General features: G+C 44.1%; 2 protein-coding genes across 2 annotated transcripts in view; one reads left to right on the top strand and one right to left on the bottom strand.

The window, feature by feature from the left end:
- Positions 1-1,688, top strand: part of ITSN2 (intersectin 2) — an 88,867-nt gene extending 87,179 nt beyond the window's left edge. Inside the window, exon 39 of the mRNA XM_086631421.1 lies at positions 218-1,688. Within this exon, the coding sequence (XP_086487547.1) occupies positions 218-375 (158 nt within the window). The 3' untranslated portion in view covers positions 376-1,688. The remainder of the gene's footprint in view (positions 1-217) is intronic.
- Positions 1,689-2,627: 939 nt separating this feature from the next.
- FAM228B (family with sequence similarity 228 member B) lies at positions 2,628-13,064 on the bottom strand. The gene is made up of 7 exons (XM_086623612.1): positions 12,972-13,064; positions 9,181-9,255; positions 8,320-8,517; positions 4,785-4,862; positions 3,850-3,937; positions 3,601-3,745; positions 2,628-2,798 (listed from the first exon to the last, which is right to left on the bottom strand). Exons 1-7 carry the CDS (start codon positions 13,062-13,064, stop codon positions 2,735-2,737), a joined length of 741 nt encoding a protein of 246 aa, XP_086479738.1. The 3' UTR covers positions 2,628-2,734.
- Positions 13,065-15,168: the final 2,104 nt, after the last annotated feature.

The following is a 15,168-nucleotide window of genomic DNA, read 5'->3' as shown; positions in this document are numbered from 1 at the left end:
TTCCATCCTAATTTCATAGCATTTTTGTCTTCTGAAAACACCCTTTTTTGTCACTGCTGGCTGATTTACACAGGGCTGAGGGCTAGTCAAACAGGAAGCTTGGGAGCAGTGTTGTGGAACCGAATAATATTCGCATTGCTGCTTAACCTGATGCTTTCACATTTTCTAAGCTTGACATCTTTGTTTAATGACATTTTTGTATTTGTTTGCCCAACAGATTTTTTGGGTCGCACCGAAGTTCCAGTAGCAAAAATCAGAACGGAACAAGAAAGCAAAGGCCCCACGACGAAACACTTACTGCTGCATGAAGTTCCAACAGGCGAAGTCTGGGTCCGTTTCGACCTGCAGCTCTTTGATCAGAAAACACTCTTCTAAGAACACTTCTTTTAATTTATGAAGGACAACTGAAGCTGACAGCCTGAACATTTTTTTTTAAAAGATTCCTTGCCCTATGCTGGTTATTAAGCAAGAGTTCCTGCTGCTTCCTTATTTCCTTTTAGTTACTGGTTGCATTTAGCTCCTTGCAGCGTTCAAAGTTGTTGATCTATGCAAACACAAATGTTACTGTACATACAGAACTATAGCTCAGTGCCTTTTTATTATGTTGGAATATCTTGGTTTTGGATGCCAATGTTTCCATTTTCAGGGCCATAAAAAGTATTAAGTAGAAACGCAGCATCAAAACGTGTGTATGTTTTACCACTTAGTCTAACATACAGACTGAGGAATGGTTTAGCTCAGCAATAGAATCATTCCATTTGAAATCGGAAAAGTGATATCCACTGGAATCTTCTCATCTCAGGATGATAGTTTTAAAGATTAAATGCTGAAGAAGCCTTAGCACTGGAGAAGTCTCCCTCCAATATATTGTATATTCCTTAAGAATCAAGCGTAGTTCTTTACTTGACTTAGTTCTGCACTGAAATCGGTAACTGCTACTTGATTTTTCATTCTGCTTCAGTTTGATTCATCATTCTCTGCTGAGACAATGTGGTTGTCAAGAGTAACTAGAAAAAAATATTTTAAATACTGTGACCCACAATAATGTGGAAAAATACTCTTCAGCTTTTTTTTTTTTTCCTAAATGTAAGTTATTTGTGTACATTTCCTTGGTCTTGCAGACCTCCATGTGAATCTTGAAGCTTTGACATTGCCAACATGTATATAGAGAGTAAAATATAAGTTTATTAATGTAATTTGTCTACAGATGTTTATTGATGCATAGTGATTTTTAAAAAGTATATTTTATTGTACAGGGGAATGTGAAATAATGAGAAAAACATAGGATTAAATTCAAGAAAAGTTTATTATGTTTAAAAGTTAAAGTTTAAAAGGTTTGCTCGGGGAAACTGTCACTCCAACACGAATATAGTTGTAAGCAAAAACTTTCTCTTGACAACAAAATCAGGGATAGTTTAAAAAAAAAAGTTTATAAAGAGTTTGATACATTGTAACCATTTTACTGCCTCCTTAACCTGCTTTGTTGAAAAAGCACAGCATGCAATTCTGAGCAGTGTGTGCCCTTGTTTTCCATGGGTGCAGCAATCCCTCCTGATGTCTGACAGTTTCACACCCAATTGCCATCTGTGTACCCTCCTGTTACAGGGCTGAGTCAACCTCTGTTACTTTTAACAGTTTTCTGTGGTTCAGTATTTCTAATCCAAAATAAAACTAAATCTTGGCAACTCTTGAGAGATTGTGTCTGTACAGTGGGAGGCTGGAGCTTCCTGAACAAGCATAGAGAAAATTCTGTTTTCAGGCCTTGATGCCCTAGCTGCTGTGCAGTCACCCCAGCAGGGAGACAGGGACCACACTGGAAGAAGAGAGAAACTGATCTGTAGGGCACTGACAGCGTTTGTTGCTCAGCACTGACCCGCTGAAAAGTGCTAGGTATTCCATACAAGAACAGTTACCATCTCCTCTCCCCTAATTATTTCCTGCCTTCTCAGAACACTCAATAGGTGTGTTAAAATTTGATCGATTGCTTGTACACTGCCGCCACGAGAAAGTCCTTTGAAACCTTCGTAGTAGCCTAGCATTATTTTGCAAATAATATTTTGCAAGACATTCACTGTGGGAGTTCTGATAAAGATTTGAACAAACAAAACCAAATCATTATTTCCTTCGCAGCGCTAAGCCACTCTTCTGTACACATCTGCTAACCACGCTCGTAGCCTGTGCAGTCAAAGAGAGGGTTTTTTTCCTTAAGTCTCAAGCTTCATGCACAATTGCAACAGCTGTGGCTAAAATTTTACAAGCTTTGCCATTCCCTCTGCTCTTCTTACTCACACTTCTTGTAATATGAAATACAGCAGACAACAGCTACAGCTCTGCCAGAGCTGGAGATAACATACAGACTCTGAACTGCATGGAAGAGGGTCCTAGAAGGCTTTTTTCTAACTTTTCTCACCAGTTCATCTCCTTTAATACAAAGACTCTGTCACCCTATAAACCAGAGAACATCAGCACTGTCTTTGTAGAGCTGAGCCTAAGTTAAGCCTCCTAAACCAGTAGGTTTTGGCCTGTAGAGCAGGAACTGGGGCTGGAAATAACAGGAGCAGCATCTCAAACATTTCTTTGGCTGCTGGTTAACAGTACTTCAGAACCACACGTTTAAGACAAGGAGTTTATTGCGGTTTGCCAGAAGACCTGGGCTGTTACCACTTGCTTCGGCAGAAGATGCAACATCGATTTTGCAAATGGTACCTTCTGGTGGCTGTGCCTGCTGCTGCAGTCAGCTGGAGGACAGGTGACATCCTTGCCTCTCACCGGCTTTGTGGTGGCTGATGACTTTCTGCCTTTAAACAGAAGTAAAGGCTATTGCCAGTCCATGCAACACAAAGGCTGCTGCAGCCCAGCACAGCTCCCTGCACTAGCTCCTTCCCACAGTCAGTCACTCCAGGAAATGTTTGTCTTTGCAACCAGTTTTCCTTCTGGAATGTGCCATTATCCCATAACTGCTCTAAACATGCTGGAGTAAAGCCTTGGGCCAGTAAGGCATAAAACTCTAAGGCAGGGGCTGGGGGAAAAAGAGTGGGGCTGGCTCAGGAGGACATCGGGCTCGGACACCAGAGGCAATGGGCACAAACTGAAACATGGGGTTCCCTCAGAACATCAGGAAACACTTTTGTACTGTGAAGGTGATGGAGCACTGGCACGGGCTGCCCAGCGGGGTGGTGGAGTCTCCATCCTTGCAGTTATGCAAAAGCCATCTCGACATGGTCCTGGGCTAGCTGCCTCTAGGTGGTCCTGCTTGAGTTGGGGGAGGGTTGGACAAGATAACTTCCAGAGGTCCCTTCCAACCTCAACCATTCTGTGATATAAGTATGACCTCACTCTGCTCCCAAAATCTAGAAACTAATGGCAAAAGAAAACCCAAAACTCAAAGCAAGTATGATCATTAAATCCTTTCACCCGCTGTCCACTCCATACCTGAAGGCTTTCCTTTCACCAACACTCCTCTCTCAGGAGAAATACACAATAAAGCAGAACTCACCATTAAATTTAAGTTCTAGCAAATACTCTGCTATGCAGCCAAGGAGAGGCCTCATCCACTGTAGCTGTTGTGCTGCCTCTCAATAACAACGCTTTAGCTCTTACCTCTTTGTTCGGTGGACCTCACTGGCAATGTAGGCGTGTGGTATCTTCAGCCACTCAACTGCATCCATACGTTGCCGGCTCAAAGGAAGCAGTGGCAGTTCTGCTTTAATGAGTTTTTTCAACTCTCTGGTAGAGTAGGGTCTTCCTGACAGGAAAGTAGTAAGTGCTTCATGTGAATGTCTACTGTCACAAGCAAGGATGGCCTCACAATATGCAACGCTTCCAAAGGATACCAGTTGTTTAAAATACCTGTCTCACACTGCTTGATAACGCCTGTCTCTATAAACTTTCTTTGAATGTCTTTTAACAGAGGATCCTGTAAAGTTGGTATTGAAACCTGTGACAGAGAGAGTTATTTCACGCTTACGCACTAACACACACGCTTTATCAAAGACCAAAGTCAGAGGTGAACGTCAAGGTACTGTTGGTTAGCAGGTAAGGAGCACCGACTTCATGTTTCATGAATAAAATCATGAGGCACAGGCTTGAGTGGCCTGAGACACGCTGAGCATCTCAGCTCCTCAGGCAGGCCATAACGCGTTCAACACCTCTGCCACCAAGTCAGACCACAGACATGAGATCTGATCTCCTGGAGGCAGCTGATCTTGGTGAACCCTGCGTGGCACATTGCAATGAAATACCATCTCAGTCCCCACAGCTTCTGAGGGCTCACAGCACCCAGAAAGGATTTAGAGAATTGCACTTCATGGATTTGTGTTCGAGTCCTACCTAACTCTTGTATATAGGTACCCAAGTCTGGTGCATTTGAGTGAGCTTTTGTAGAGATCCCCTGAACTGTCAGGCTATTTCCTTCTACAGAGCACACACCCAGCTTGCCTGGGAACTCACCAACCCTCGTTAGACAGGACGCTTCCCACACTGCCATGATGAATTTGAGATCAGGGAAACAAACCTCCCCCTCCTGCCATTGCCTACTGTGCCTCCAAATCTGGGCTTAGTATGGATCCAAACCATGTTCCCAGTGAAAATAATTTTCAAACACTCCTGGGCTCAAACACAGTAGGAGCTGGCACCCCTATTTGTTCCGTCAATAAAAGTAGAATATGTTGCTCTACGCCAGCCCCATAGCAGCATCAGTAACACGCTCTGCCTCCTCTCTAACCATTAACTTCCTGATGGTCCAAGGGTGCCTTTAAAACTCACGGCATAAATAACCATCACACCTTCCAGCAGTCTGTACATGTCTTCAGGAAGAATGGATCATATTCTGTTGGGTCATAAACTTCCAAAGCCACATAGCCCTGTGGGAGAAGAAGGTAGCAGGTCAGGTATCAGTAGCTATTGGTGATAAAACAGTGGGAGAGCAGCCAGCCTAGGTATTACACAGCCAGGCATGGTATGAACACAGCACCTGAGGTGGTGGAGAAAAGGACTTCTGAATTTTCACACACTGCACCTCAGAAAGAAGGTGACTGAAGTGTCAGAGGATAATTCCTCCATTCATTTTAATTTATCACAGGCATAAATACATAATAAATGATTTCATGAAGAATTCAGAAATAATTAGAGGCTAAAATGCTAATCACAACTAGGGCAGTCAAGAAAATAGAAATTTCATTCAAAGGAAAATGTTTTGACAGAGAAGGAAACGAGGAAGAAGGGAAACGAGGAAGAAAGAAGGGAAACGAGGAAGAAAGAAGGGAAACGAGGAAGAAAGAAGGGAAACGAGGAAGAAAGAAGGGAAACAGAAGAAGAAAAAAAGAAGCGACTGCACCCTCACCAGCCATACCTGTAGGCAGGTCACTAGTTTGCGAGACGTGAGCTCCAAGTGTAGGTCATGAGTATGCTTTCCTATCTATATATAGGAGTAAAGACCTGAACCATCCCATAGAGCTCCATCTCATCAAGAACTCTGCCTGCAACAAACTTCATGTTCTGCAGCTCGAGTTCCCTATGACCAGAGTTAGCTAGGGAACAAGTACCACCAGTTGGCCTTTATTATTGATGTCAAGACCAAAGAACACCAGATCAAACAGGCTATCAAGAAGCTGAACAGATATTGAGGTGACACACTGATCCAGCCCGATGCCGGGAAAGGTGAATTACAACCATATGTCTCCAAAATTCTAATGCACTGTTTACAGCCAATAAGCCAGGACTTACCTAAACTGCATCAGATAAGAGCTGTACAGATGACAAAACATACAAGTAAAAAAAAAAAAAACCACAACAAAGGCCACAAGTGATGCCCTAAGAACAGTAAGAACAGGGCAAGCATATAAAATTATTTTCCCTACTACTAGTCATTCTTCCAAAATCTTGCAAATGATGTTTTTCAGCTCTCTTGTGCAGAAGATTCTCCAGGTGTTCCAGGAAGAAAAGGGAACACTCAGCCCACAGCCCTCTACGTCTCAGCCCTACGCAGTCCTTTTTGGCAATCTGTGGACGTGATTTTAAGTTGAGAGTTGGAAAACACATATTTTAACATCAACAGTTCAGGAGTGCTGCAAGATGAGTCCAAACCCAAAAGAGTGGGATCTGCAGTAGGTTTAAGAGGTCAGTGTGTTGAAGGTGCCCCAAGGGCCCGTGCTGTTGCCAGACAATCAGCAGGCACCTGGGCAGCTCCACAGGGCTTAAGCTGCTGCCGAGTATGACCATCGCTGCCTCTGCAGGAGCCTCAGCTCCTCAGGATCTGGCAATTTCCCAGAGAGCAAGCAGCAGCCGTACTCACCATCTCCTGTTGCTGTCCCTGGAAAACTTTAACCCCTAACACGCCTCAACTTCCAGAGTTTTAGTGCCATCACTTGGTTTATTATTAAATATCACCCCATTACAGTATGTGCTGAGACCTCAGGCGATGGTGCTCGGTGCCACACAGCACAGCCATGTTTGATCCCTTCATGCCGTCGATGTATTCCCACCCACACACCCCTTGGCAGCCAGCACAGTGGCAGCCTGTCCTTTAAACAAGAGTCAGAAGGGTCTCGTACTCCGCAGCTTTTCAGTACAAAATGCCTACAATATCCTGGACAACCAGATGCTGAGTTGTGGCTAACACAGCAGCAACCCAGGCTGGGAAAACTTCTCCCTTCTTGCCAGCTGCACCTCTCCTACAAAGACAGGCTGAGAGAATTGGGGCTGTTCAGCCTGGAGAAGAGAAGGCTCCGGGGTGATCTTATCACAGCCTTCCAGTACTTAAAGGGGGCCTACAGGAAAGCTGGAGAAGGACTTTTGACAAGGGTATGTATTGATAGGAAAAGGGGCAATGGCTTTAAACTGAAAGAGGATAGATTTAGATTAGATCTAAGGAAGAAATTCTTCCCTCTGAGGGTGGTGAGGCACTGGAACAGGTTGTCCAGAGAAGTCATGGATGCCCCATCCCTGGAAGTGTTCAAGACCAGGTTGGATGAGGCTTTGAGTAACCTGATCTAGTGGAAGGTGTCCCTGCCCGTGGCAGGGGGTTTGGAACTAAATGAACTTTAAGGTCCTTTCCAACCCAAACCATTCCATGATTCTAAATTCTGCAAAATTTATCATATACTGCCATGATTAAAGCAAACTTATGCAAATCAATTGCCCTGTTACTCTGAAGGGCTTCAGTCTGCTTTTCAGAGCCAACACCACAGACCAAGGAGAAAAGGTGGAGGCTGATCACTGGTGCTGTGCTTGTTCAAGGAGAAGGACACATCCCAGTACAGCAGCCATTGTTTTTGGAGGACACCTAGCCAAGTCCTGACCTGACACAGAAGCTTGCAAGATGGACTGATGCAGACCCAGACATGTACAGGATGCCCAACATATCCTAAATCCCAGGACTTCAGCAGTAGGACCAGTTCAGCTCTTTGTCATTACATGCAGTTTAAATGCATAGGTCTTTCACATCAGACCTTTGAAAAAGAGATCATTTGCTCTCATTAAAACAACACAGCTCCCATGACATTTTCATTTCTGGATGGTAAGCTCATTTACAGTCTCATAACTCCTCTGTGCAGTGGTTTCCACTGATAACAAAAGCCTGCTCCATATAAAATACTACTCTGTTTCTGGCAGATGATGTAACTGCTATTATTGCTCTATATATCCATTCCTGAGATGCAGAAAGTTGAGTCATGGGATCTCATACTCAACAGTGTTGTGAAATTCAGAGCAAAATCAAGAAAACCAACAAGTATTTCCTACAGTGACTGCAATCGTTATGAGTACTGAAACACACGGAACTACAGAATCCATGACTTGGGTCTATTCATCTGCATGCAGACTTAAGAATTGGTGTCTCCCTGTTCCCACCCTTTTTTTTCTTTTATAAAGCTCAATCAATAGCATTGAAGGCCACGAAATTATTTCACTTGTGTTCTGCCAAGACATTGCAGTACTGCTCTAGCTGAATTCCTGAGATGTGAGAGTGCAGTCCACTTCCTGGTCCGTGGTTTCAGCTGACAGAGCTTAAGGTTTTCCCTCTAAACGGTCCGGCTCACAGAGGAAAACCCACCACAGTGTGGTGTCTCACCATATTCAGACTCCAGCATGTGCTCACTGCACCAAATACTATAATTCGTATCTGATGGTGATCTTAAACAAACAGCTGTAACAATGTATGTCACCATTACAGAAATCCTAGGGAAGAACATGTTACAGGTAAGGCATACCTGAACTCCAGGCTACTCAACTGAACAGCAAATAACAGCTAAAACCCTGATCTTGTCCACAACCCTCTGTACGCAACCCTCTCCATGACAGAAATTTACTTCTCGTTGATACCTTCTTTTTACAGTAGTTCAAATAGAGAGACAGTTGTTCATCTTTCCTTTTCCGTATTTCTTCGCTTGACTGGCTGTCCATTTTGTCCTCAATTTTCTGCAGCAGTGGCTCTGACACATCCTCCAGCCATTTCTTGTACAGGATCTCCTTCTTTCTCAGATTTAAGAAATCATTGTGCCTCAAATACCTGTCCACCTCCTGAATAAGAAATGGAAAACAAAAAAATACAACCTATTGGCCAACCATGTTAAAGAGCCCACGGGTGAAACTACACAGCTTGGCTGACCTGATCTGACTGGTCACTGCTGTTTTCCAGCCCTTCTTTCTGCTCCTCCCTCTCTCCACTTCCCACCACTTGTTTCCAAGCTCTCCCTCGAACGAGCGTTCAGACTCAAATTTTTTAAAGCTGTAGTGCAAGACTGGTAGAAAACAGTTCACTTTCTCCCACCAGGTTAGTGAGCTGAAATCACTTCAGAGTGGGAGTCTGACAACACCAGACTGTGCAAGTCAGGCAGCAGGAGAAGGACCTTCTCCCTGCAGCAGTGGAAATCTGCTAGATGAGATCAGCCCCCCTGCCCTTTGTTCACAGGCCCACGGTCACCATCTAATCACACCCGCAGAACAAAAGTTAGGTGCAAGTAGGCAGGTAAGTCACCAAAGACAGATGATTCCTAAGCTCATATTTAGGGTTACCACTTCAGTCCTATCCTGAGGAGACCAAGGAGGCCAGAAACTTGTACTTCTAAAGTTTGTTTTCCAAGAATACAAATTGGTGTGTTCTCATGAATCACTGATGGAGAGAAAAAATACTGACATGTGGGAAAGCACACAGCAAGTGAGAAAAGAGAGATCACTTCTTACCCTCACAAAATAATTTTCTCTGTCCAAGATGCACTGAGCAGAAGCAATGATGTCTTGACTTTCATCAGGTACTGCCTAACAAAAGATCAAAAAAAAACCCATGAAGTCAAAGTAGGACTTACAGTATGAGCTAGAATTACCTTTGAAGTCAAAATAATTACTTGTGTTGTAATTAAAGGCACCTTATACCGTAAACCTGATGGCAGAATAGCACAGGCAGGCAAATCCTTGTGAGACTTGCTCTGAATAGTTAGGTTAAAGGTAGCAACAGAAGACTGTTGGAAGAATTGGAATGTACATGTTCAGCAGGACCAGGCCATACACCTCCTTGGTCCCTCTTCACCACAACTGCACCACCACCTGCTCCTTGCTACTGTTGCTCACACGTGCCCAATGAAGGCAGGAGAGGCACCACTCTGCACTTTCATTTCCAATACGGACACAGTCACACTATACAAATAGCAGCCAAGCAAATTAAAACTGTGATGAGGTATTACGTCAAGGAATTAATAAAAGTATAAAATGAAAAAGAGAGGAAAACGGTGATGTGTAAGAGGAAAGATAACGAAAAAAATCTCTCCAAAGCAGGAAACTGTCTTGCTGCTGCCCCTGCTCATGAATTTGTCTGCATTTTAAATCTCAGTTATTGTTGTGACATCCGTCAAGTTCTCCTCTAGCATCATCTTCCTCTTTCTGAAGATCAGAACAGGGAGAAACTGTTCTCAGCATCGTGAATATAGAACAACAGCCCTTGCAATGCACTGCTGTTGTCAATTTGGTTTTTAAACAGGTAATTGCTTGTAACATGGGGCTTATTAACTGCAACTCCTGCACTCCAGCCAAGGAGCACAAGCAATACAGACAGAATTCACCTATCATTTGAGGATGGAGTCCCTCCAGGCAAGATCGGAGCACACACACAATGGGGATATCTCCCCTACCATCAGGCAGCACCAACTCTGTGGGTTAACCAGAGGGATCTTGTCTTCATGAGTCAATCAGCAGCTTTTATAAGCAACCAGTTCACAAAGAATTTTAATTCCATGGCAAAATTTATCTTGAAGAATCTGCTATTAAAAAAACAGCTTTTTGGTATTATGCCAAAAATTCAGGAGGTAAGTTGCAATGCAGGAAACTAAAACACAACCTGTTTTAGACAGACCATCTCAGTTAAGCTAAACCAAATTTACAATCTGTTCTGCTTTCTGTGACTAACCCGCAGTGTAGGCACTGAAAGGAGCTCAGCCCAAGAGCACAGGCAGGCAACTGAGTTCCTACAGCTTAACCAATGGCCACGTTGGCTGCTTTGCTGCAGGTGGCACGCTCGCCGCCTGCCCCAACCAACAAACGAGGCTCAGCGGGTGCGGTTTGTGACTGCGATCACTTCCAAGTTCGCATCTCACGAGAGCTGTGCAGATGCTAACACCAGCTTAGGTATCACTAAAAGTTTAAACTGGTTTCAGTATATCCATGCTAAATATTTCTCCAACACAAGTTAATCCTCAAGTGACCTGGTTTCACTTAGACCTAAGCCAGAGGCAAGGCTGAAACATTCCCATTTCATCTGTTTGACCTGCTGCCTACCTCCCATGGTTTCCATAGATGAACTCAAAGTCATCTCTGCTGTGACCTTCTTGTGCCATTTAAAAACTGAGCTACAGCCATCGCATTTTGGCACAAGCCTACAAGCACGACGCCAGCGGCAGCACAAGACTCAAGGAATGCATCTAATGCACAGAACAGAAAATTAGGATGCTACTTCCTATGCTTAATGTTAATTTTTAATCTCAATAAACAGTGTAGTTTCCAGACATGTTTGCCTTGACCCTGTTGACCAGCTCCACACTCCAACAGGCTTCTTATCCTGAGTTGAGCAGGACATCATACGTCAGAGCAAGCAGGGAAGAGACAAGCAGTAGAAAAAAAAAGAAAACAAAAAAAAACACCCAAAGACAAACAAGAAAGGGGAAATCCAAATTTCTGGCATGTTTTAAGACCCTTTCATCCTATTTGAAACAAGCAGTGTGTTGCGTTACACCTGACAGATCTACTTCACATAATCACAGACCTTTTCTAAAACTAGTACCTTAACAGCACCAAGGAGGCATGGCCACCTCCCAGCTGAGAGGAACCAGTAGCAGAACGTACTCAGAAAGCACATTGGTGAAGAAGTGAAAAGTTTTCCTTCAGGATGATACACATCTGAAGAATCCTTACAGAACCAAAGGACTTAGGTCGCCTTTGACTGTAGGAGTTAGGTCTCTTCTCCCTGTAGAAGGAAAGGCTCAGGGGGAACCTCATCACAGTATGCCAGTACTGAAAGGATGGCTACAAAGAGGCCAGAGGCTCTCTCTTCACAAGGAACCATGTGGAGAAGACAAGGGGCAATGGGTACGATTTGCACTAGGAGAGGTTTCGCCTCAATATAAGAAAGAAATTTTTTTTAGAGTGAGATCAATCATTCACTGAAGCAACCTCTCCAGGATGTGGTGGAGTCCCCATCACTGGAGGTTTTCAAGATGCCATTGGACAGGGTGCCAGATAATCTCATCTGGCGTCTCTTTCTCATGAAAGGTTGAACCAGATGATCTTTCGAGGTCCTTTCCAGCCTGGGCTGTTCTGTAAGTCTGTGATTCTGACTAGTCACAAGCTTGTTTAAGGTTTTATGGGAAACTTTTCCACATACCAAATTGTATGGAACTCAATAAAATTGCCTCAAAAGGATGCAAGAGCTCAATAGAACCTATGGGATTGCTATTTCCAGAGTTCTTTGTTCTTTGTTTGTCCCAATGACAAACATATCTCAGACTTTACAGGACTTTGCAAATAACCATTTTTTATTTTCCTTCCCAAAAATGCCTACGGCAGTCAAAACTACTTGCAGAGCCACTCTTTGCTGGTGCTGAGGAGAACCTCTAGATAAACGTAAAAAAAGGAAAAGGTCTGCATAAAAAGCTAACCTGCTTTAGAAAGATCAGGTTCTCATCTAGTTTCCACAATCCAGCTACAAACTGGAATAGAATGGTAGGAAGTTCACCGAACATCTTCACATCATGCTGCCTTGCAAACCTTGTTGTTTCTGTGCAGGAAGTACAACAAAGCATCCTTGTAGTAGTTGTCAGGAATACTCCAGGACAGGAGACGAAGAACATTTCACACAGACGAAAGAGTAGCAATGGAGATTGGGATATCTCAATTTAAAGCCATGATTTTAATGATTTGGGCACTCTTCTTTGAAGAAAGATACATATAGGTCCAATTCTACCCACTCACAGTTTAAGCACCTCTTGTAATATCAGACCACTGCTTACTGAGTCAGCAGCCTACTCATGCATACATAAGACAGGCTGCGATATAATTTCTGAATGTACCAACACTGCTGACCAGGATTAACTTTTGGGATTCCTCTGGAAGATTCATGCAATATTTGAATACTTAAGATGGACTCAACGTACAACAAGCTGACAGGAAGGACAAAGCACACACACATCTTCCTGTAATACACGTTTCTGAGTATGCCTAGGAAGGACAGTCTCAAGCACAAAGTTCTTGCTAAGGAGGACTCACAAATGAATTCAGATACACGATGGGGACAGCAGTCCCAGAGCACTGACAGACAGACCAGATCACTGTCCAGAACTTCAGCAGTATTATGTGGCCAGTAACAAGACAGGAGCTGAATTATACCCAAATATCCTGGGATCTCAGTTACAGATACTGGTTTCATGTGTCCTGACCTTTGGTTCTTCACAGTAGAATCTTCAGCTGAAGGAATGATGAGAGTCACTCACCTGCCAAGGCCGTTGCTGATCATGTTCTCTCGCAGGTCTCGGACACGTAAATCTTAGTAGCCATGGAGTCTCTGAGCTATTCACAGTACTCATTGTTGGAACAGTCTGGGAGAAACATGAAAACATTCAAAGACATATAAAACTATTGTATAAAAAGCAAAATCTAGTTTTCCTACAATTCCCATCAAACAATAAAGCAAATATCTAAAAGAATTCTAACTGCTGATAGCAGCAGCACTTTTGTTTCACAGTAAGCTAAACTGTGAGAGATGAAGTATCAGGTTTGTTGTCAAGATACTCCCTTGTTGCGACGGAGGGAAGACCAGGACGCTCAATATGAGTGATCAGCAGGCTTCGTCTTTATTGCCAGGCGATAACACTTTTATAATCATTTTAATTAGTTCATACATATTGCAAAAGGAAAGCTCATGATTGGTTAACATATTTAAAAGTCAACCCCGCCCCTGGCTCCCCATCTGTGTTTACTCTCTTCCTTTTTTCTCATGCTTGTCTGGCCACAAGCATCCTGTTGTCTTGTAATACTCAAGTCAAGGACAGGACATTCTTGCCACATCAGCAGTTAAACTAGCTGAGTGCTTTGTTTCGCAAGATCTTGTTCAGCTAGCTGGCTTATGTCTACGTGGCCTTTCTCAGTTAGCCATTCTCCCACAATTCCCCCGTTTTTATTTTGTGCGATATAAGCTTGAGTGGTTATTTTCACAAAGAGAGCCTTAATACAAGAAAAAGTGCAGCCTACACAAAGAAGCGCTATTATCATTATAACAAGGATCATTATTCCTGTTTGTATTAAAATGTCCCGGCCCACTAGCGCGTGTACGCCCTCTGGAAGGGGTATAATTGAGACGCAGCAGGTGATGATCTTGTCTCCTATTTTCCATTGTAGGAGGGGTGATTTACGAGCGAGAGTCAAGCCTCCGACACCCGTCACCGTGGCATCGGAGGCATAGGTGGGCCATCCAGATGGCCATTTGCGGGAGCTAATGATTGAGACGTCAGCGCCGGTGTCTAGTAATGCCATGAGTGACAAGGTTTGGTTGTCGTAGTGCACTGTAACTGATTGTCGCAGTCGTTGGCGTAGGTCCACAGTCAGCAGGGCTGCTTGGCCTGTTGATCCGAACCCACTTTGTCCTCGGGGTTGATCTTGCAGCGGTGTCAGAGTCTCAGCAAGTTGTGGTAGAGGAATCAACTGCGCCACTCTTGTGCCTTTTGGGACATAGAGTGGTGGAAACAAAGTTTGAGCCATGATCTGAATTTCTCCATGAAAGTCCTTGTCAATTAGTCCTACTAATACATTGAGTCCTTTCATGGTGGCGGAAGATCGTCCTATAAGTAATGCCCCGGTAGGCTGTCCGTGGATATAGATGCGTCCTTGGGTGCCAGTAGCAATTTTGACCGGTTTAGAGTCCATCAATGTGCAGTCTATTGCTGTTGCAAGGTCCAGTCCGAGGCTGCCACTGGTTGCGGGTCGGAGAGAAAAGGATTGTGTGTTGCTGGATAGGCGGCCACTTTTTGTGTTGTCGCGGGGTGGTTCCTCCTGCTGGATCGCCCGTTTTCCGAGTTGGAGCGACGACAAGCAGCATCATTGTGAGTATCTGATCGACAATTTTTGCACCATACAGGGTTGGCCCCGCAATCTTTTCTCATGTGTCCGACAACACCGCAACGGAAGCATCGAAGACAGGAGGGGGCGCGGCTGTTTGATCGCCGCGCTGAGGTTTGCAAAGGAGCAAGGGCTGCAAGAACCTGGTTCTGAGTAGCTTGCGCTTGTTCGCGTAAGCTAACTCCGAGTTCCTTAATCGCTTCAGCTAACACAGCTTGCGGCCCTACTGGTACCTGAGCCATTCTTTCTAATCCTTCTTCAATAGTCCATGTCCCTGGTAATGTAGCTAAGATGTTACGCGTGGTTGGATTACTATTCTGTATGGCACACTGTTTCAATATAGTACCCTTAAGATAATCGGGTACTCCTGCTGCCTGTATTGCGTTTGCGACACGATCGATAAAGGTTCCAAAAGGTTCTTCCCTTCCTTGTTTAATACCCATGTAAGAGGGAATTCCTCCCGGTTCCTTAATACGATCAAGAGCTTGCCTGGCTAATCGCATTGATTCTTTTGCCTTATCTGGTCCCAGCAGCGCTTGCGCCTCGGCTCGGAAATAAGGTCCCAAACCCATCAGC

The sequence above is a fragment of the Tauraco erythrolophus genome, chromosome 2 (assembly GCF_009769465.1).
Source record: "Tauraco erythrolophus isolate bTauEry1 chromosome 2, bTauEry1.pri, whole genome shotgun sequence".
Lineage (NCBI taxonomy): Eukaryota > Metazoa > Chordata > Aves > Musophagiformes > Musophagidae > Tauraco > Tauraco erythrolophus.
The sequence above is the reverse complement of the archived record's forward strand: the minus strand, read 5'-3'. Positions and strand labels throughout refer to the sequence as shown.